Raw genomic sequence first — 23,670 nt, 5'->3', positions numbered from 1 at the left:
TTTAGCATCTGCCAGCTGAATCCAAGGAGAGTAATTTTATTTGGGTAGTAGTTCTTACTTGTGAAAGGCTAACTTCAGCCAGCTTGCTTTCCAGGGGACATATTTGCACTGATGTTTTGAGTAGTACCCAAGTGGAAAATAGAATTAACATGTTGAGTAAGCTTTATTCCTCTTTAATTTGTTATCACTGCCATTAACAGCCTTTTATTTTACTTTGGTTAATTGTTAGAGGAACAGCAAGAGAAATGTTATAAATCCAGAAATTGATTGTTTAGTGGTAGAGTTTTTCCATGGGATGAGTGAGGCCTTTTCATTTACCATGGAGGAGTTCAGAGCTCTGGAACCTGGAGGCATTAGTAATTCAAAGAAACCCAGTAACACCCTTGCCATTCAGAAAGGGATAGAAATGAAGCCTGTTTCCATTTTGATATATGGGAATTAGCAAAGCAGGTAAAAATTCTGAGCCAATTGGGAACAAACTTTACACTCAGGTGTAAATGACACAGACATTACATTCAGGTGCTGAAAAAGCATGAGCTTTTAAAATATCCTATGAATTCCTGTGTGCATGGTCCCTCACCAGCAGGAAGGCTTCTCCTTCTCTCTTTGCTGCTCAACAATATCATTAAAGTAGTATTTACCAATACCACTTTTCCCTGTGAAGTTAGTTATCAACCTATGAATTTAATATAAGGTCAAAAATTGTATCAAACAGTATGTGTTTAAACTTTATTACTAAACTGGGAGGACTGAACCATCTTCAGGTTTCTGTCCAGTTATATAAAAGCAATTCAAACTGGATGTTTTCTACACCTATTTAATCACCTAAGTCCTTCTGCAAATTTGTCTGTAGTGCTCATAACGTTAAAAGCTAGATTTTCCCTCTAATTTCCCTTTCCATGTAATAAGGTATTTGTCTTTTAATTAGATGTCACTACTTCACCAGCTTTAACATCTGTCAATGCCTGGATAAACAAAATAATAAACAAAATGTCTTTGCCATTCCTTTCAAAGTTTGTGTACTCAGATATACACCCATGACTTTATTTTTGGTTGCCTTTGAAAACCCCTAAATGCTGTTACTATGCAGTTAATCCACACAGCAAAAGCAGTAGTGTCACAGACATCTTTTATGGAAAATCCTTTCCTTAGGATTTTTTGCTCCTGAGAAGCTGAGAGGCCTCAGGAACAAAATGTAACCAATGGTTATCTGCTGCTGTGGAATGCAACAGGTGCATCTGGGATTGGGCTCATGTGGTTGTTTCTAATTAATGGCCAATCAGAGCCCAGCTGGCTCAGACAGAGAGCCCGAGCCACAAACCTTTGTTATTCATTCCTTCTTTTTCTATTCTTAGCCAGCCTTCTGATGAAATCCTTTCTTCTGTTCTTTTAGTGTAGTTTTAATGTAATATATATGATAAAATAATAAATCAGCCTTCTGAAACATGGAGTCAGATCCTCGTCTCTTCCCTCATCCTGGACCCCTGTGAACACGGTCACAGCAGTAGCAAATTGTACTTCTAAACCTGGTTTCTAAAAATAAAATCATCACTTTAGTCTTCACACAAGTCTTCACTTTCAACCCTTGATCTTCCAACTCCCCCTCCTCCCTCTCCAGCCAGCCATAGCTGGGCTGTGTCATTCCACAAACCTGGGGGAAGACACACTTGTACAATTTCTCCTTCAGATAATTTCAAGCAGGGACAGAAAAAGTAAAGAGTCATTACTGCTGGGAACTTCAGGCACTATTAAACACAGAGCAGAGAAACATCCTTGAGATAAAACTCTTCAAACCTCACTAGCAGCCTACATTTTTAGTTAGAAGCTATATTTCCCAAACCAGCTCTCCCAATCCTCTGTAGAGCTTTATTTGAAATTGAGGCTTTGCTATTCTCTGGATCACAGAAGCTGGATCTGGCTCATTACAGCACAGCCCACAGGACAGAATTTAGAAGGTCAAACTAAGGTGTACACACAAAAATCCTATTAAGAGACCCCAGCATGGTGCTCACTGAAGAGTCATTCAGAAGCTTCCAGGTTTGTCAGTCTTGCTTAGCTGCTCTCCGATGGGCAGAAGCAGCAAGATAATTTTACAGCTTAGCAAAACATTTAAAAGCACTGCAGAAGACAAGATAAAAAAACCCCAAAAACTAACATACCATTAACATCTAAATGAGAAGTAGAGCTGTGAGCATCCATATAATTTTCAGGTGGGTTATTTATCTCCAAGTCCACAGATTTTGGGCACAGATTTGCAAGTAGAAGGCAGGCCAACCTTCAGGTTTTATCTGAATATTAAAAGAAGTTTTGTGAATCATGATCCATCTTAGCTCCTCTGACTTTGGGCTAAGTATAATGCAAATTGCTTTCAGCATGAATAGAGATTGAGAACTACTGGTAAAGAACATGCCTTGAAAAAAAGGTTAACTATGGGATTAAACATTAAAAACTTCTGTCCATGCAATTTCAGAACGTGCTGGACTTCATAACTGAGCATGGCAAAAACATATTTTCCAACAACAACCCCCCTGAATGCCCAAAACCCACTCCCATACACAAACTTACATGACACTGCTAATGCCTAACACACAGGTTTCCTGGTTCTGCAAATGAAGACACTTTCCCATTAAATTTGTAGCTGCCACCTGCAATTTGGGTCAGGCAAATTTTATCCTCTTAGAAAACAGACATGCCTTTACCCCCATGTATTCATTTGCCCTTTGCCGAGTGCAAGTTTCACAAAATGAATTTATAAAGTGAATTAAGGGTCCTAAATTTTCTGATGTCAAAGAAAAGGCTTTGTTTATGCATGAAACTACACATTAAGGAAGGTGTCATAATTCCATCTTGTATTTCTGACAACTAAACTGACCTGAAATTACCAATCATATTTATTTTTTCTTTATATCCTCCTAGGTATGCATCACAGACCCAATCAGATTTTTTAATGTGCTTTGGCAGTTCTCCATTAGCAACAACAACTGATCATACATTTCAAGGCCTGTGACAACCCTTTGTCTGTATCTGTCTTATTGCACCTGCATCCCCTTTCTGCTGTGCCTGCAAATCAAGCATGGCTGCTGAAGCAAAGATTAGATTTGTACAGGGCTTGTTGCACCTCCCAAGAATCAGCTGCACATCCAACATTTCAAATTAAAGGATCAGGGAGAAGAGGAGCACCATAGGATGGGACAGATCTGGTCATCAGAAATAGGAGAATGCTGTCAGGGCACATTAGGAAGTTCAAACAGAATGACAACCAACAAAAACCCCCAGAGCAGGAAAAACCCCAAAGTCAGAGACCAGAGATGCTCTGGAAAGGAGGCAGCAGCAAACAGCTCCATGGATCATGTCAGGCAAGGATCAGGAGGGGAAGAATGAGCACTGGAGAGCAGCAGCCTAGAGTGGGGTTTGCTTCTGCATCAGAAACTGCATCTGCCCACAGCAGCTCCAGGGAAGGAGAGGGAAGAACAGAAGAAAACAGAGCTCTAGGGCAGGTAAATAAATGCCTCATTTGAATTTCAAACTTACAGAGGTCTAACCCATAATTTTGATGCTGCTTAGCTGAGGAAAAAAAAAAGATTTTGTCATATAAAATGTTGTTGTTAAGGAAATAAATTCTGTGAGGTAAATTTAGACAAGCTGGTGTAACAAGCAAATGCTGTCAGATGATAAGTGAAATTCAGGCTCTCTACAACTTGCTTTTTTCTTTCTGTTCTCAATACAGGAGAACACACTGAAGTAATACATTTGGGTCTGAAATTGTGACTACCCCAATTGTTAAAAAATACTTAAAAATTTGATACACCAATGACTGATGAACAAGTTGTTCCTACCACCTGGACAAAGAAAAGTTTCCATGAACTGTGCAGAATACCAGCCATTTCTGCACCATTTTGTTTATTTATTTACTTATTTGTTTTTAATTCAGCTACAAATTATTTGTGTTTGGCCACATTGACCATGTGCCATAGAATAAAGAATCACATTTGTATGAAGGATTATTATCTCTCACTGGACAAATCCAGGGGCATTTCTACTCCAAATAGTTACTTTCTACTTTTCTGCCTCAGATTCAATCATTAGAATCCCTTTAAGTGAGTAATTATTGATCCCATTTCCTACAATATTTAATTGTTAGAGTTACCATTAGGAAATAACTCACTGTAAATAACTCACTGTGCTGTCAGATGAACCCCATATTATTCAACTGCTAGACTGAAAAAAGCCCCCTATAATTGATGGGTTATTTCCACAGCATGCTGTGAGACAACCACCATGAGATCAATGTCCACTTGTGTATTTGAAGTTCTTTGAAAATCCAGTGCCTTTATTAAATCCCCCTCCTCAGGCTTTACATTAATGGAAATCTTTTCAGAGTATTTTCCATCTGGCTAGATGATACCAAATCCTCATTTTTAGCAGAGTTGGTTTTTGGGGGGGGTTATTTATTTATTTATTTTAAGATAGCATTTACACATTCTCAAGCCTCTTTTATCTTTTAGCCCTGCAACCCAAGGCTACCCAAACTCTACCAGGCTTTGCACTGCTTTCTCCCTTTGCTTTCTTTTTCTTCTCTTCTTGCCTTCTACAGCAACATTTACACAAACAAAGAATCTGCAGAAGTATAAAAAGTTCAGATTGGAAGAGCTTTGAACAAGACCAAAATGGATATATGTCACCAAGCTAGACAAGTGTTAGCAGCTCACTGAGCCTCAGCCATGTTCATCACTGCAGAGCATTCCCACTTCTCAGATACTCCTGGGAAATAAAACTTGCATCTTTGACTTTTTCTGTGTGTGCAATTGTCTCATTTTTAATGAAGTTTTTTATAGTAAAGCCTATTCTGAGAACAGATAGGATTTAAGAACTGTGTGCAGTCTCATAAACTGAGGGATCTAAAATCAGTACCTGAGCATTCCTGTGAGTTGAGCTCCTGAACATCCACACGTTAACCAGGACATTTAAGGAGCCTAAAGGGAATTAAAATGAATCCCTCCATGCACACCCCCCTCCCCTGAACAGTCAACCCTTGAGTGTCCAGTGTTTCTGCAAGAAGCCAAACCAAAGCCACCCTTCCAGCAACTGCTTTTTGTTTGTTGTGTTTTTCCCAGAGCTGCTAAGATACACACTTCCATCCACCTATGCCCCAACAGGTTAGTAGAGAAAAAACTGTAGGCACAAATAAATGAGCCATCACAGGATAGACAGAATTTCCAATTACATAGGACACAAAGAAAGCAGCAACTGCATTATATATCACATTGGGTTCATTTATTTAGACAAATGTAACTGAAATGTGTACAACTTTTAAACTGCAGAAGTGTAGTAAAAATACCATCTTTGTTGCCCCCAATCTTGCAGTTGGAATTCAAAAATTATTCCCATTGGATTTTCCAGCTACTGTTGAGGTGCACTCACACATGACTAAGCTGCTTCTTTCACAAAAAAAAAATACTATACAAGGATTTTGCCAGTGGAAGAATAAAACATTTTTGAGATATCATATTTATTGTTCCTTACAGCAGGACTTCAGGCTCATTTTTCCTCACCTGGCAGTCTCAGGTAACCCAAACCCATCTTTCTTGCTTTCCTCACACCATGTGAAGTGGCAGATCTGAATCTCAGCTCCAGGGAACTTTTCCATATTCTTGTGTGTGTACACACACACACAAACACAGGAGTTTACTATTTTGGGCTATTCCAGAAGAGTTATCAGCAGTCAGGTGCAGCATTTGAAAGGGGCCCCTCCCAGCCATGGACAGAGTCTCACTGGAGGCTGTAGGTCTGCTGGGTGTCCCTCACTGAGAGGGTGATGAAGAGGGAGCGCGGATCCTTTCTGTTCCTGCGCACTGTGATCTTTCCTCTCAGGGCCTCTCCTGAAAAAACAAGCAGGAATTGCTCTGGTTACAGTATTGAATCACTCACAGTAACAGCAAAGATGCATTGCATCCATGTTGCATAAGAAACTGCTCCCAATTAACCAGAATTTTAAAAGTCTAAAGAAGTTTAAGTTTTCCACGGTCTTGACAACAAACTCAACTGCAGTTAAATCTGGAGAGGTGCCAAGTTGTGGCTGATGCTTCACTTCTCAGAGGTCCACCCAAATTACTGATATGCCAAATATTTCACTTGTGGCTGGGGAAAACCACTGTACCCCTGGGATATATTCACCATCTTGGATTAAAGCCATGTAGCCACAAAAGCATATTCCCTCCCTGCTGTATGGGCCATGTGCTCTGTATTTGCACTGCATTTCACTTAAATTCTGATCATGTATTTTTTAAATTTGACAGGAAACTACCACAGAAATCTCTGTGGCATTTCAAGTATATATATTATTAATTGCAGGTTTTGTTTTACAAGGTGTCAGCATCACAACAGTCGAGAGGTATGTCCTTCAGTTACACCCAGAACAAATGCTTTTACACAAAAGGAAAAAACCTAATCTCAATTTCTTTTCAGTCCTTACTAAGGCCTTTCATTTAAGGAATATTTGTAAATTAGGGAAATGCAACCCACAAAATATAAACACACACATTTGTAAATGTGTACATTTAGGAAGTCCACTGCTGGGCCACCCCATCCCACCATTTTAAACCTGCAAGAGCTACATCCTCACAGAGGATTCTGCTGAGGACATGAAAGCAGGCTGTGATCCCAATCTACAGCAGGAAGTCCCCTGCTACTCTTCCATCAGACCTCCCTTGCCCCACTCATCTTCATCACTCACACTGCTGCTACTTTTCTATCTCACTGGATCCAAGGCATTTTCCAGCTGCTCATTACCCACTGGGATTTTAAAAGCCACTGTTAATATCCTGATAAAAAGCTTCCTTATTACAAAAAAAACAAAACAAATAGTAATTTCAAAACGAAGCTGGTTTCAAATTCAGGAAGCATTTTGGGGGTCTCCATTTGGCACAATTTGCATCCGCAAGCACAAAACTGACAGAAAGTCCAAATTGTAAATTATAAATGCAGGACATTTTGTTAAAGGTTGCAGTACAAATATCAAAGAAGGCTTATCTACAAGAATAACTGTGGTACCAAGGATCAGAAGAAAAAAGTAAATTCGATCATTCTGGGTTTTTTTTCATCATGTAACAGTTAGCTGGAGATACCACTACAGGACTGACATAACACAATGCAACTTGCAGAGAATTGTGAAAACAGTTTCACAGATTATTTAAACAGAGAGCAGGTTTGCCAGAGAGAAGGACAAAATAAAGGAAAAAAAGCATTATAGTCCACTCCAGCTAGGAAATTTAACCTGATTTGAACACATTGATTTTCAAAACTGCTACAAAATGACCTATTTATTTTAACATCCTGTGATAACAATTCAGTAAGACTAAAGAGCCTCTGTAACTAAAATTCCTTGATTTCAATTAATCCACACTTCAATCGTCCCATTTAAAACATTAATACAAAACAATAAAAATGAAGTAGAAACTTAAATATAATTTAATAAATAGCTGACTTCAGAGAACAAAACCTTCAGATTCTGTTTGTAAAGACAGTTAATGAAACAAAGCAATCCATTCATTTTTCCCAGCTATTCCTCATGCTGTAGCCACATTAAATGTGCTTTTTGGAGCAGCCTTTTCCAAGGGCTGAAGCAAACAACAGCAGTAACTGAAAGGCAGTTCTGAACAATTAATCAATGTCATGTAGATAGAAAATGACTGATGTTTTCCCCCATTCTCTGTCCTAGGAGCTGCCTGGAGGAAGCTGTCTCTGGGACTCAGCTGCATCACCTTGCTCTTATCACGTTCAGCTGAATGCAAGTAAACCACACAGTGCCACTGCAGTTTGATGAGGACAAAGCTGAATCCATTACCATCCCCTCCCTGCATTTTTATTAGCCCCCAGAGAGGCTTGAAATTTTCCCCCAAATGGAAAAAGCAGAAAAATTCAGGAGAAGTGCTGTGTAAGCTTGGCTAGTACGGGAAAAAAGACATCCCTATGTCCATCCTGACTCCCTGTCACATCATGCATGTCTGACTGCAGCCTCTGCAGTGCCTGTGCTCTGCACACTTCAACCAGTTTATTTTGATTGTGACTTTTACCACCAGTAAAACCATAAGCAATTGCATCTGTCACTTCTGTCTGTGCAAGACAGTCACACATGGGACCAGCCTGCAGTCTGTGAGCCAAGGTATCTCTCAGTGCAGAGATCCTCCAGCATCAAGAGTGTTCAGGTCCAAATCATGGCTTTTCAGTCTATAAAGGATTTGATCAAAACCAAACATTCTACACAGTCCCTTGCATGCATATCCATAGCATCCACTTAAAGCCTGGAATGACCCATGGCAATGAGTTTGTAATGTGAGGAACTACCCTGCCTTCCAATACAACTTGGTGTCTCCTCCCTCTTTGATCCCAAAAAAGACTCAAAAGAGTTACCAAAGGCAGCCAGCAATCAAGGTCTTTTAGGTTTCCCCTTCTTTTCTTTCCCTGGAAGAGTTTTATGAAGCTAACAGTGGGACAAGTAAGAACACAGTACTCAAACCATTATTTATTCTAAACACCATTAAAATTTAAGAATCTTATGAAAGAGCTCACTGGAATTGTTTCAGAGAGCTGCTAGAAAACTGCAGTGGGCTTTGGGCTGAACACACCTAAACTACTGCAGGGCTGGTGAAAAGAGCCTTTACAAATCCCCTACAATGTAAAGAACCACTGGGGGGTTCTGCCTTCCCAGTCACAAAGCAGCAGGATTTGATATGCTCTGCACAGCAAGGCTGTCCTTGCTGGAAGCTGACAATTTAAACACGATCTACTTTAAATAACTGATGCAACACTGACTTCTAGCATGCAACAGAAAGAACAGCAAGTCTCAAAAGCATTACTCTGGGTAGAAAATGGTTTCCACATACCACCTATCTCCTGACAATGGCAAACAAGGAAAGACTGGAACAGTCTGCAGTGGGACCAAGAGCATTTCCCTTAAACTCGGGAACTTACCCTTAATCTTCCCATTCATCCTCTCAAACTGCAGGCACTTGCAGCTGTGCCCAGACTGCCACCTTCCCCTCTGGCCACTTCTCCTACTGAATCTCCAACCCAGTGTGATCCAAGCAGCAGTTTCTGTTCTGAGCAGCAGCCACTGCCTTTTGGCATCACCCAGCTGACCTGTGGAACCCTTCTCCTCGGCTGGCTACTCTCATCAACTGTTTGCCAGCTCCTGGTGCATCACTGTTCACCCTCTGCTGAAACTGTCCCGAGGGTCTGTCTTCTCCATGCATGTTCTGAGTATAGTCTCTGAGGATTTTTTGGACCAAATTGACACTTTTCAACTGCTCAAGAAAGATGGCTGTGAGTTCTTTAAAACTGTTTTCATTTTACAGAGTAACCCCACTGTGGCAGATACAACCCATGCATATATTCACGATCCCTTTAAATACAGGGCAGTTCAGGAGGGCTACGAGGAATCCTGTGCAACCACTTGACAAATTTGATACTTCAGAATATTGGTAATGTCAAAATTAAGAGAATATCAATAGCAGTGTTCTGGTCTTACATTTTTCTGCATCAGAAATGCTTTGATACAGAACTTTTCTCACCAAAATTCCAGTATGCAGCTATACAAGTATAAGAGGCAGCTATACAATATAAGAGCTATGCCCACTTATAAGATACTTATGCACATATTTATGTATGATTTTAGACCAGGAACAAGGCTGCTGCAAAGAAGTCAGCACTGCCAGCTGAGTGAGGCAAGGCAGGCTTGTGTGGCTGCTCCAGGTAACGTGTGTGCACTGCAGAGATTCCCACACAGCTCGGGCAGCACAGAGAGCTGCCACAGGGAATGATGAAAGCCAGGCCCTCCACCATGCAGAGCTGCAGTGCCCAAACTCACTCACCTAGAACTAGCTTAATTCACCACTTCTTGTACTGGAGATTCTAAACTGTATGGTCTTGTCCCAAGCTTTCTCTCAGCAGCGTGACAAAATTCTGAGAACACCAGATTGTTGTTGCTGTCTGAACCACATTCCCCCACAGCTGATGAACTTGCAAAGGGAGGCACCCAAAATAGCACATCTGTGTCATCAGTCCATCCAATTTTTCCTGTCCAAATATGGGATTTCTATTATCTTTCAGTGAGACAGAACAGCTATGAGAAGAGATTCTCTCGATTTAGTGCCCTGAAACACACACCTAAAAACGTTCTTGAAAAGTCAGCATGATCATTTTAAAATGGAGATTTTGATAAATACAACATAAGACTTGCCAGACTTAGTGTGACCTCAAAATTCAGGTTTTAACATTTACTAGATTTTAAAAGCCAGCATCATTTTTGGAGGTGCCACTTGCAAATAAATGAGACAGATTTCTACAGACACCATGTTGCAGCTGTAGACAGGCAAAACAGACACTAAAATCTTAATTAGGAGCCAAATTATCCAACTGGGATGCACAATATTGAAGTATTTCAGTATAGGATCAAAACATTCAGACAGATTAATCGTGCTAGTGCTGTTTTCCTACTTTTAATAGTTCTGTCTAAGTAGACAAATCAACATTCTTTCAGTTTGTAAATTTACAAACAGCTTTCCAATTACAGAGACGAGGGAGCTAAAGATCATCAAGGATTTTACAGGAGCTTAGTCATGTGAGTTCTGCTCCAGCTTTGATGTGCTAGCCCCTTTAACACCATAGAAAAACAAATCAAGGTTTTATTTTCACTGCAAGGCAATATCAAAAGCACACAATGTTGACAATAGGCTGTTTAATTGCTAATAGAATTTGCCTGCATACAGAGCTGGGTTTTAACTTAAGGCATTGTTATTGAAAAGATTCTGTGAGCCCTTTAAAATAATTTTTGTAAGCATTTGATTTATTTAGTAAATTCTTGAGACAACCAAATGAGAATGATGTAATTTTTTGTTTGCTTAGCAGGAATATTTCAACAAACAGAAGGAAGAGACTCATTTTTGGACCATTGAGGAGAAAAAGATACTGCTTTGGATCTCAATTTCCATCTTCAAAATAAGGACATGTTCAAGCTATTAAAAGGGCTCTAAGAGAAGGTTTGTACCCTGTAGGGAATCTACAATACATCACTGTTTTGTCTGAGAAAACCCAGGATATATTGCTTCTTTCTCCAGTTTCATTTTAATTGCTTGCCAAACAGTTAAAGCATATCCAACACGCTGATGCTATTTCGTTTCACTTGACTGAAAATCAGCTTCAAGTCTCTTGTCACAGTCCATGAGGAAGAAAACTGGTTTTTCAGAACACATGAGTAGTGAGAGGCTATTCCCCAGTCACACATTATATCCACAGAAGTGAACAGCAATTAGCCATTAAATATATCAGTTTGCATATATCCATGATACACAAAGCTACCTACCACAGGTATCAAACTGAAACTCAGTGGCAAATAATCAGTGTTAATTAGGTGTGGATTTTATTGCCTCACTGTCCAGACCTTTGGACCCAGAATGAACCTCTCCCACTCCATCCCAGAGATGTACAAACATCATACATGGAGTGCAGGCTGCAGCAGGACCAGCAAAGGAGGCAGGATGAGCTCCAAGACCCATCCTTTGGCTTGCAACTGCTCAATTCTGCTATCAGTAGAATAGATCAAAACATTCAGTCCTTTTTATGGCTGAGAAAATAGATCTATTTTTACAACAAATACCCTAGCATCAAACAGCTGAGAAAATTAGCTAGTTCATACTGCAGAACAAAACAATTTTGCCATGGCATAAAAGAGCATTTCCAGTTAAATACCCAGCAGGTTTGGATATCTGAAAGCTCAACCTCTTTTACAGAGCAAAACCAAATACAATCAGTGCTTTATAACCACTCCAGGCATGGCCCCAAAAAGCTATAAAGCATCTGATAAGGGATGCTTTCAGTCAGCCATACTATTTTACTCAGAACTAAAAATCTGAGGGAACCATTTTTATTCACTGGGGAAAAACATCCACTGCCCTGTCTGAAAGATGCTTTCAAAACAAGAAAACAATTAAAATGTGTTTTCCATTAGCAAATTCTTCTTTCACAACCTATAAAAAAGCTACAAGTGAATGCCATCATGGTAACACTGGTCAAATTGCATTATTTCTGTTTATTTTCCAACATTTACTAGAAAAAAAGAAGAGTTTATCTTGACCAATGGCATTCTGGCTTGGATCTGCAGTAGTGTGGCCAGCAGGACCAGGGCAGTGACTGTCCCCCTGTTCTGGGCACTGCTGAGGCCCCACCTTGAATCCTGGGGTCAGTTTTTGGCTCCTCTCCACAAGAAAGACTTTGAGGTGCTGGAGTGTGTCCAGAGAGGAGATTGAGCTGGGGCAGGCTTTGGAGCACAAGTTTGATGAGGGGTGGCTGAGGGAGCTTGGGGGGGCCCAACCTAAAGGAAAGAAGGCTCAGGGCTCTCTACAGCCTTCTGGCTCTCTGCAACTCCCTGCAAGGAGCTTGTAGCCAGGTGGGAGCTGGTCTTCTCCCAGGTAATGAGCAACAGGACAAGAGCAAATGGCCTCAGGCTGCACCAGGAGAGGATTAGATTGGACATTAGGAAAAATTTGTTCATGGAAAGGGTTGTAAAGTACTGGAACAGGCTGCCCAGGGAACTGTAGATGTGTCACCCAGTGACATGGTTTAGTGGTGTGGTGGGAAGGATGAAAGTTTGACAAGGAAGTCTCACAGATATGGATGCTTGGCAGAAAGATTTTTAAATGTGGAGTCTGATGAAGGAATAGAGATGGAAGCAAGTTTTGATACAGAAGAAAAGAATTGCTGAGCCAGTCTCACTGGATAACCAAGGAGCAAAGGGTGTGTTAGTTAGAAGGGGTTTTTATGGCTTAGAGCAAAGGATAAACCCACCCCAAACAAGAAGATGTTTTTACCAAGCACAAAGAGAGCACAGGCAAACAAGGCAGCAAATGTTGCAGGTAGAAAAAAGGTCTCAGAATTTTCCACTGCAAGAAAACTGAAAAACAACTTCTAGCTTAAACTGTAATGTACTAACTGTTGGTGATTGGAGAACAGTGACATGAATATGGTAATTACAGGAGTTATGATAGGCTATAGGTAATAGTTAAGGTATAGATTGGTTCTACTGTATGAAGATGCTCAGCAAAGAAAAGTCTAGAAAGCAATGTAACCAAAAGAAAAGTCTAGAATGCATTGTAACCAAAAGAAAAGTCTAGAATGCATTGTAACCTAAACCAAAGGGTCTCCAGGCCTGCCTGCAGCTGGAGCTGACAGGTGTGAGCACAGCTCTGTCATCCACGACCCTGGACTGCTGTAAGCTCTTGGATGGAATAAACTGCATTTTGGATACAATAAACTGCATTTTGGAGAGCCCCTGAAGTCCCACATCCCCCATTCAGGCTCTTACAGTGGTGTCCTTGGAAGTGCTGGGTTAATGACTTGACTCAATGATCCTAAAGGTCTTTTCCAACCTTAATGATTCTATGAATATATTTAGTCAAAAGTGCATCTTCTTTGATGTTTCTCCAATTGCCATAATGTATTTCTGAATCTAAGAATTTCTACAGAGGGCTGATGAATACCAGTAAACACAGGGATGGATGGAAAGGCTTCAAATGATGCAAATATGTCTAATCTAATACAATTACTTTTGGCTCCAGTTCATTTGCACTGAGGAAAGCCCTTCTGAAGACAAGGCTTCCCTAAAAGCTCAGGGCACTCAGAGTGGAGCTCAGTCCAACGTGCCAGGCTCAATGAGGAGTGGTAACAAGCAGTGCTAATTCATGAACAAGTGGAACAAGAGAAACAGCTGGAAGTGCACGTTGAAATAGTCTGGAAAATGAGCTTGAACAGTTTGTTTAGTTGAGAAAACGGAAAGACTGAAGAAACAAAAAAAATTGGCTAATGACAAATTCTCAAGATGAATATTCAAGTCACTATTTAGACAAAGAGAAGAATATAAAAAAGGAAGATAGGGAAATCTGTACTTATAACAACATGTCTTGAGGAGAAATAGTTTTGGAGCAATGAAGGAGAAGGATCAAAGACCAGATATCAAGAGAGGGAATGGTTTTTCCAGAAAAATCATGTAAATTAACATGCATACTATGTTAGTATCAGGAAGCACCTTCTGCACGACGGGCTTATGTCATCAATGACCAACAAATATCCCACAGAAATGAGGACTGGGATTACAAAAGAAAAGGAAACTACATCAGGAGTTTCTCTCAATCTTCCTGAACACTAGAAGCAAAAGGCAGACAATCCTAGATATAAGTGGTAATTTCATGTAAGATATAAAACCAGACAGAATGGGCAAAAGGATGGCAAAGGGGAATTCAAGTAATTCGAAAGAGAAGGAGACAGGCAGAAAGAAAGAGCAACAGCTGTAACAAGATTTGTTATGGGAATCATGTTAAGAAATACGAGCTAATAAAAAGGAAGGAAGGAAGGAAGGAGTTACAGCACAAGTGATCTTGAAGGTCAAGTTGGTTGTGTTCACACAGGCAGAGCACATTGTTTCTGCAGCTGCCTTCACAAAGTCACCACACCCAGACCAGAACTCTAGGCTGGGGTACACCTCCCAGTAATTTCACACAGTTGAGAAATGTCAAATGATCTCTGTAATGTGAAATAATGTGCATATTTTAATAAATGTCATTGCGCTTTTAAAAAAATTCACTCTGTGACATTGAGATTTAATGAGCAGCAGCAAGGAGATCTTAGTCAGCCTTGTCTAGAAAGAGAATCTGAAGAGAACACAAGGCAAGTACAAAGAATGCACCAAAGCATGGGTGCACCCCAAGAAGTGACAGGACTTAAGAAAGTGCAAATAAAAATTGTTTAAGAATAAAAAGTCAAAGCATGAAAGACAGAAGTGATTTGTCAGATATGACAAAGCTCAGGGCCTCTAGGAAAGAAGCTCCTGGTAAAAAGTTGTCATGTCTGGTAGCTGGAAGAGGCAACTGTAAAAGCACTTCAATTGAGTGCAGAAGCATCCACACAACTTTTTCTATGCTTTCCTCCCAATATGCCTGATCTATTTACAAACTGTTCACGTCAGGGTCACACATTACCATGAGTTTATTAACTGACCAGCAAAAATGAGCCCCGTTCTGAGGCTCCTCCTTTGGTTCTGCTAGTCTGTAAAGAAAAGGGGCTCCCAAAGACAACTGATCCATCACTGGGTGAGAGTTTAACAGTGCTGAGTAAATATCTGGTGGCCAAATGGACACAAATAAAACAACAGCATCAAAATGTAACTGCTCCATTTCCTTGGATTGCAAGAAGTCTGTGAGAGTCTGAAAGAAAGTTCTACAGGAACAGGAGGTTAAGGCCTGTTGATCTGTTGCATGTCCATCCTCTTGCATGACCATTCAATGAGGGTCATGGATATACCTGTGTCTATAAAGCAAGGAATATTTGACTACTTGTACAAAATGTGCTTTCAAGACTTCAAGAATAGAACTAATTCAACCACTAACAAGCATCATTATAGTCTTCAAAACTTCACCTCAACAGTTTATCATCTGAATTTTGCTTATCCCTGATGACAACGAAAACCCTTCTACTTGCATCAAATTCAAGGTGAAACTTATTACAGTACTTGAACATTTTATAAAAATTTACAGTGTATCAAGCAAACCTATTCAATACTTCAAGTTCATGGCTGTGAGTTCTTTAAAACTGTTTTCATTTTACAGAGTAACTCCACTGTGGCACATACAACCCATGCATATATTCATAATATATGCATGGGTTTTAAATTAAAATTTTAAAATTTTAATTAAATACAGGACAGTTCAGGAGGGCTACAAGGAATCCTGTGCAACCACTTGACAAATTTGATACTTCAGAATATTGGTAATGTCAAAATTAAGAGAATATCAATAGCAGTGTTCTGGTCTTACATTTTTCTGCATCAGAAATGCTTTGATACAGAACTTTTCTCACCAAAATTCCAGTATGCAGCTATACAAGTATAAGAGATATGCCCACCTGCAAGATACTTATGCATATATTTATGTATAATTTGAAACCAGAATTTTGTATGCAGATACTTCCCTGGTTTGATGAGAGAAAAAAAATCCTTCAACAGCAGCTGAAAGATTTATTTACTAGCTCTTTTTGAACTTGAAATTTATGTAATTTTTGAAGTATTTTATATCTAGCTTTAATGGTAACAGCACTGTAACACAACTACTGTTGCACCCCAACTGAATTTAAATATACCTGCTTCTACAGGAATTGGCTTCTCCAGGAGAAAAATTGTCTGTTTCCAGTGTGTTTTGGTACACTGGGGACCAGTTGAAAATAAGACCTGCAATGGGAGAGTTCAAGAGTTTGATTAAAAACAATCTTTTTCATATCACACCACATCAATCAATTACCAAACACAGATGCATATGCAATCTTTGGTACAGCAAAACAGACTCACTGCCAAACACCTTGACACGAAATAAAATCCTCATCTCTCAAAGACATTTTTAAAATGCATAACTCCAAATGCTCACCTTGTTAGGGCAGTTCTTCTCAAAAAATACATCAAAGTAACCAGCAATTGCCTATAAAAAAGAGGTGAAAATGTAAATACGATAAAGGAATAACAGTGACACTCAAGAAAAATTCTGATTCATATATGCATTTATTGGGATTTCTACTTCTTTTCAAGTGTTTACCAAGAGGAACAAGCTTATATTTATGTTTTCAAGTATGCTAGAAATCCTAGGTTAAAAAAAAAAAAAGCTGCCATTATACCTTTTCTCTACTTGAGAATATTCAGCCCACTGTAAGTGCATTTTATTACACATCAGATCTTAGTATGAATTTCCAAAACAACCCACACACCTTAACTACAACCAGAAAAAAGCCTTTCAGATGTGCAAACCCACAAGCACAAAACTCAGTCCTTCTCCTGCCCATGACCCTCAGTAAACTCACACCAAGTGTCCCTCCCACAAGGGATTCTGCAGGATTTGTTCACTCCCTGTGTGGCTAAACAGGAATTTCCACAGAAGCTTCCTGGGAACAGAGGCAGAGCACAACCAGGCAGGGAATCCTTTTCTTCCTCTACTACACACACAGATAAGGAAAAACATTCACAAATGCTTCCTGCTGGCCCTTCCAGCAGCTAATCAATTCTAATAGTAACTCTCCATATGACTTCGTCTCTGTTCCTCCTGCCATCCCACTCCTAAGAGCCATAGCCTCTCTCTTCAGTGCCTAATTCATTAGTGGGACTTTTCTTCCAGTTTGAATAGGAAAAGAAATCATAGACTACTTTGGGTTGGAAGGGGCCTAAAAGATCATCTTGTTCCAAGCCCTGTGCTATGGGCAGGAACAACTTCCACCAAGCCAGGTTGCTCCATCCTCATCCAACCTCACCCTGAACACTTCTAGAGCTTCTCTGGGCAATCTGTGCCAGTCCCACACCACCCTCACAGGGAAGAATTTCTTCCTAATACTAAGAGATATAAAATGTTTACACACAAAACACTATATTGACACCATCCCTCAACTCAGTCTTTTAACACTGGACTGCTTTCTTGACAAGAAAATGCCTTGTTAGAGTCCCAGAAACCCAAATAAACAACGGGAAGATGCTAATAAAACAACCACTTCAGTTTCACCTGTGAAATCCTGTCCATGCTTACCTTTATTTGCTTTCTCCTGTCCTGTGAAAAGGCTAAAGCACATCAGACCCTGGTACCAAGGCAGTTGTGCTTTTCTATCACATCAGCCTGAAGAAATAACCCAAAGAGAGTTTTTGAGTAACCACAGTGAGCTGAAGTTACTCAGCTGGGGACTCTCTCCATCCCTGCCATGGGAGGAAGGGACTCTCCCCCATCAGCTGCATCCAAAGAAAGTATGTAATGCAATGATGGCAAGCCTGTCCCATGAAAACTCACTGCAAACAACCCACTGCAACCTCTCTCTTACTGCACCAGGCTTCTTCTCCTAGGCCAGCACCAGGAAACTGGTTGTTCTGAAAAGCTAAAAAGGACAGTTTCTGTAGCACATCCTTCATGTAGATTCACACAAGATAGAGATGGAAAAAAAAAGTAAAACATGTTTACAGAATTAGGGAACAGGGTTTTAGCACTATGTAATGTATCATATGAGGAAGTCATTCTGGTATTTTTCCTCTCTAGTCTAAATCCAAAACAGATGTTGCCAACACAATGAAGAATAAAATACATGAAACCAGTAAAACTATGCTAAAGTACCTGCTTTTCAACAAAGGGCACTCCAGACAAGCCTGGCAAGTTCCAAACTCCAGTGCGGCTAAAGGATTACAATACAAAACAAACCATGGAGACACTGAGAGCCCTTCATGACAAATGAGCATCAGACAGTGGAAACAGCAACTCTTCCTGCCCTTTAGTGAAGTCCTATCACTCAATCTGAGAATCTCATTCCTAAGTGAATTAAAGCCTTGTCTCTAATATGCCTTTTGAGTAAAGACTGAGAAGGTTTTGACAAAGTTCTATTGACCCATCAGACTACTTTTATTGATGCACAATCTTTTCTGGACATTAGTCAGAGATCTAGCAAGTCATATAAAATATTTTTCAACCGTCAGCTCAATACTGCTGGTACACTTACAAATAAGAATTAGGATGTGATTACTGCAGGAGAACAAAGTTGTGACAACAAAAATAAATTGAGGAGAAAAAAAAACCCCTGGCTTCCAGAGAAAACGAGCCAATCAAGCTACATCTTGGATCAAAGAGCCAAGAGCTCCAGGCAGACAGACCTAGCTAAGGTGGATGCAAATGTTCATACACTTGTAACAAGAGGTGACAGAAACACCCTACGTGCTACCCTGAGAAAAGGCTCCAGAGAACTAATTTTTGGGGTCAAGTTCAGGTTGAAAAGTTACAAGCAAAGAAAGTGTTCCCTGCTGCCTCTCCTGTGTTAAGGGAAACAGGATTTGTACCTTTTGTAAATTACTAGCTAAATAACTATTTTATTCTTTACAGTATCAGTGGTTTCCCTATCTGAAACAACCTGAAACACTGACTTTGAATAGCTAATCCAGAGTATTAATAATAATTACAACACATCACAAAGATCACCTTAATCAGAGCTCCAGGGATTACAGAGAACAAGAGCTCTACATTGACCCATTAATTTCTTCATGTTATGTTCCAAAATGGATAGTTATCCTTCAATATTGAACACTGAAATATTTGTTGAGCCAGAAGAAACCAAAAATAGAAAAATATTATTGCTCAAGTTCCTGAGGAAATGCTCCTATGAACAGCTCTGGGAATTCCTCAAAATTTTGTCAGTTAAAACTGGGCAGTGGAGGCACCCCAAAACTGAAACACACACTCAGGTGAGTTGTGTCAAGAGACAACTCCTGCCCTGTTTAGCTGAACAGAAATTATATTTTTTAAGTTAAATACATTGAGGGGAGAGCTTGAATGACATTTTGAAAACTAACTGTAAGAGCACATATTGCAATTGAGAAATCTAATGAGTATCTTTCATTAATAACTTTCAAAATGTTTTTGAGCCAATTCAAAGAACCAACCACAGACACACTTGTTTTGATGATTTCCTTCTGAAACTGGTTACAACTATACAATTAGTTTTTACCAACAGTGTGTTTAATCTCCATCTGTCATATTTTAAACCTTTGGGAAAATAAGAAATCTAATACCAAACCCAGTAGTTACTGACCACCTGCAGCTATTCTACAAGCCAATTACAGCTGAGGAAATCCAAAAAAGCAAAAAAAGCACTGAATTAATCTACTCCACCTTGATGCACATAGCCATGGCTTACCGTTTAAAAATAAAAAACTGAAAACGTTTAAAGCTGCTGTTCAACAAAGTTATCTGCAAATTTCCAGGGAACAATATCCATCTCAACTCCATGCCAAAGCCTCCCAGGAACATCCAGCCTTCTTTTCCTCTCCCTGATTTCACATGCAAGATTTTGTTTGATAGATTGCATGTGTTGCCCTGCCAGTAACATCACCCTGAATGGTACTCAATTTATCTAAATTAGACATTATTTTCATGAAGTAAGCTCAGTTTTATTTCTGAACATACACCCTATAGGAGGTATTAAATTCGCCAGCTGTTCTTGAGAAACTGATTGCTTTGTATGGTCCTCCATAGTCCGTGTATATTCATATATGCTCATTCAAACACAAGGCTATGCTTCAAATTTTAATTATATTGGCAGTGTTCTGAGATCTTTCTGCTTTTGAGCTGTTTTGTCATGTTTTGTCTGCCCCAAGGCAAAGGGATCTCAAGGCAGCTACACAGATACCTACAGACTCCTCCCAAAGAGCACACCCAGCCTTCCTAAACCCACCAGGTGGTTCTGCAGAATGACACAAGAAAGACTTGGAGGTACTGGAGAGGCTTCACAGAAAGGAATGGAGCTGGGCCAGGGTCTGGAGCACAAATCTGATCAGGAGGAGCTGAGGGGGCTGGGGGGGTTTAGTCTGGGAAAAAGGAAGCTCACAGGGGACATTCTCACTCTCTACAACTCCCTAAAAACAAGCCTTGAGAAAATGGCCCCAAGTGGCACCAAGGGAGTTTAGACTGGATATTAGGAAAATATCCTCACCAAAAGGGCTGTTGTCAGGACCCAGGACATTCTTCTGGCTGCCCTGGGTGATTCCAGACCCTGGCAGGGAGCTCAGGGACCTTGGCACAGAGTCACAAACACCTGTGCCTTTGATTTTAGCCCATGGAAACAATTCCCAACTTTGTGTGAGGAGCCACAAGGGTTTGAGTAGAATGATAGTGAATTTGTCACAGGGTGGAAAAGTAGAATTTTGGGGATTTAGAATGGGGGTTCAAGAGGCAAGATGGAGGAATCTGGGCATGTCCTGTCCTTCTTCTCCTTCTTCTTGTCCTCCATCTTCTGCTGTGATGGTGACACTTCTGGATTGGTTTAGAGTAGAGACAGACTGTCTAACAGAGGTGATGGGTATTGGAAAATTATTGTGAATAAAGCACACGTGGTTCTTAGTATAAAAAGCCAACACCACCCCAAGGGCAGGGACTGTGCCACAGCCCAACCTGCTGGACAGACCTCAGCAGGTCAGAGAAGGAATTTAATAGATAAGAGAAAATAAACAACCTTGAAAAGCAGAACCCAGGAATCCTGACTTCTTCTTTGGTTGCAGGGCTGGGAAAAAAGAGACTTTTTAATACCTTGGGGCAGAAACCCGAGAGGCTGTCAGGTATTGACTGGAACAGACAGTCCAGGGAAGTAGTGGGGTCACAATCCTGGAGTTATTAAAGTCATGTCAATGTGGCACCTGGGGACAGGGTTTAGGGCTGGACTTAGAAGTGCTGGGTTAGAGGTTGGACTCAATGATCTTGAAGGTCTTTTGCAATTAAAGAATTCTATGTATGCCTCCAGAAAAGTATCAAAGGGCACAGAGACACAACACAGTTCTAATTATTTGTCCTCTCAGCATTTTGCAAAAACCTTGATTAAAACCATTAGAATTTCTGCTTTTACATAAAGCAGTGGGAGTCACAGAATATTCTGGGCTGCAAGGGACACACAAGGATCATTGAGCTCATGGCCCATGTGGGATTAATGCCTCAAACTTGGCATTATGAGCACTGTTCCTGACCAACTGAGCCAATGGTTCAGTCTTCCTTGAAAGAGCTCTGCAAAACTAAAATCTCTGACAGCATCACACGGGTCTGTTTCAACACACTCCAAAAACCCCTAACCAAAACAACCACCACCACTCTCAAGCTGTATTAGTGAAAGCCCTGCACCACTTCAGAAACTGATGTGTTGCTAAAAACTGACACAAACCAAAGCTGGGTTTGTTTACTATCTTCTTTTAAGGAATTTATACCTTCCCTTCTTTCTTTTTGTAACTTGTTGATGTTTATGTTGAAGTGCACAATTATGCATCTTTTATGTTTAAGTGCATTTCAGAGAAATACTTCTTTAAAAGTGAAGTTCAAAAATATTTTCCTTTCATTAACTTTTGAACAGTATCCCAAATTACAGCAGCTATAATAATCACAAGCATCTATTACTTATGCAATACTATAAAAAAAAGAAATTCCCAATGTCTACCACTTGAAGTAAGATTCAGTCCTCCCTTCTTGTTGAGTAATTTATCACATGCAGCAAAATATAAGGGAAAAAAATCACAAGTGGCATACTAGAAGCAGTCACAGACACATGCATATTAAAATGAAATATAGGGCTGGCCAGACTTCCATTAAATATCTTTTTTACAAGTCAAACTAAACATCTTTTTTACAAGTCAAACTAAAGAAAAATAACTTCTCCATAAATTCTAAATGATGCTTTGCAACTACTGCCTTGGATTCTTTTTCTTCTTGTTTTTTATTTTTTTTAAGCCTAATGATAGCTGTTTTTTCTCCTACTGCAATTTCTCTCATCTTTTTGTGACACCTTTGACAGCTCATTTACAACTTCACCTACAACTAATCAGTAAGAATTTAAACCTTCTTTGGAAAAATCTTTCAAGTGCCAGTCTCCTGAACACCATGAAAGAGGAAAACAAAAAAAATTACTTCTAAACTGGTAATAAATACAACTCCAGCCTGACAAGGACAGTAAATATTAGAAAACATGACCAAAATATTATTCTTCCTGTTCTCCAATAACTTGCCAGGAGAAAAGGCAAGCTATGAGGACAAAAACTCCAAAACAAAGCCAAGGTATTCACCCAGGGAACTAAGGTGGCCAAATGAGGAATGAAGGAAACATTAAGGATTAGATATACATGAACAGATATACATTACTGAGGCTGCAGAGCAACATCCTACAAAGGTCAACAGAGAGTTCACTCAATTAGGAATAAAATATTCCTGAAATTAAAATAGCAGCCACAAACTCCTACTTGATTTTGTCAGCCCCACATTTTGATGAAAAGTTCATGTAGCTTAAGGTCTTCATTCATTACTGAGGGTTTCTAAGGTGTCCATGCAAACATATGAAATACCTGTAATTTAGGCAGGTCCTCCCAGTAAGATTCACTTGTCTGCAAACTGTTTTTCTTCCCTCCCAGATAAATGATTTCAAGACTATTTTTCTCCCCATTTATTCATGTAAGATGTACCAAATGCTTTAACATACAGTAAAAGAGTATGCATTATTTACAATCTTCCACTCAGAGCCTTTAGCTGAAATGCAAAGAAAAATCTAAATTTTAATTCAAATACATCTGAATACTAAGGCTTTTTTTCCTAAAGAAAATGGCTGGCTGTACATGCAGCATTTTAACAGGACAAAACAAATGAGACTGCTCCTCTCCTTATGAGAACTCAAGGCAGCCTTACCAATTCACTTAGGAACAAGGAAATTAAAAATTATCATCATCATCACTATCACCTACAGTGAGTAATTTATCATTCTTGCTCTTCACCAGTATCATGTTCCAACAGTGAGTGGCTACAACAAATACAATTAGACAGCTGGCCACAGAAGTGGGAGATAATGTGCTTTTGATGGAGTTTATCCAAGCATGGAGATGGAATGTTTGTCATCCATGCAGCAGAGCTGCTGCGTTTTTATCACAGGGAAAAGAAACCCCTGGCAATTAAAACCCAGCCATTTTGTGGTTTAAAGATTAATAATCTGGATGTCACTGCAGAGAAGGCTACAGAAAAGTAAGCAGATGAGAAGGAGAAAACCTGCTTTGTAACATGGTAGAGCAGCATTTCCTTTACTCAGAAATCAGGCACTCAAGGT

The 23,670-nt window shown here is 39.8% G+C and overlaps 1 protein-coding gene across 3 annotated transcripts in view; it reads right to left on the bottom strand.

Annotated features, from left to right (window-relative positions):
* Window positions 1-5,252: 5,252 nt before the first annotated feature.
* Window positions 5,253-23,670, bottom strand: part of PRMT3 (protein arginine methyltransferase 3) — a 57,585-nt gene continuing 39,167 nt past the window's right edge. For 2 of the 3 annotated variants that reach the window (XM_066552287.1, XM_066552288.1), the window contains 3 exons: window positions 16,464-16,514; window positions 16,183-16,270; window positions 5,253-5,879 (listed from right to left, as the gene is read on the bottom strand). In XM_066552287.1, the coding sequence (XP_066408384.1) occupies window positions 5,770-5,879; window positions 16,183-16,270; window positions 16,464-16,514 (249 nt within the window). In that variant the 3' untranslated portion in view covers window positions 5,253-5,769. Of the gene's footprint in view, window positions 5,880-16,182; window positions 16,271-16,463; window positions 16,515-23,670 lie in introns of those variants that run through there. The other variant, XR_010783831.1, reaches the window with a different exon arrangement.

The sequence above is a fragment of the Molothrus aeneus genome, chromosome 6, assembly GCF_037042795.1.
Source record: "Molothrus aeneus isolate 106 chromosome 6, BPBGC_Maene_1.0, whole genome shotgun sequence".
NCBI lineage: Eukaryota > Metazoa > Chordata > Aves > Passeriformes > Icteridae > Molothrus > Molothrus aeneus.
Note: the sequence above shows the minus strand (reverse complement) of the source record. Positions and strands in the feature narration are given on the sequence as shown.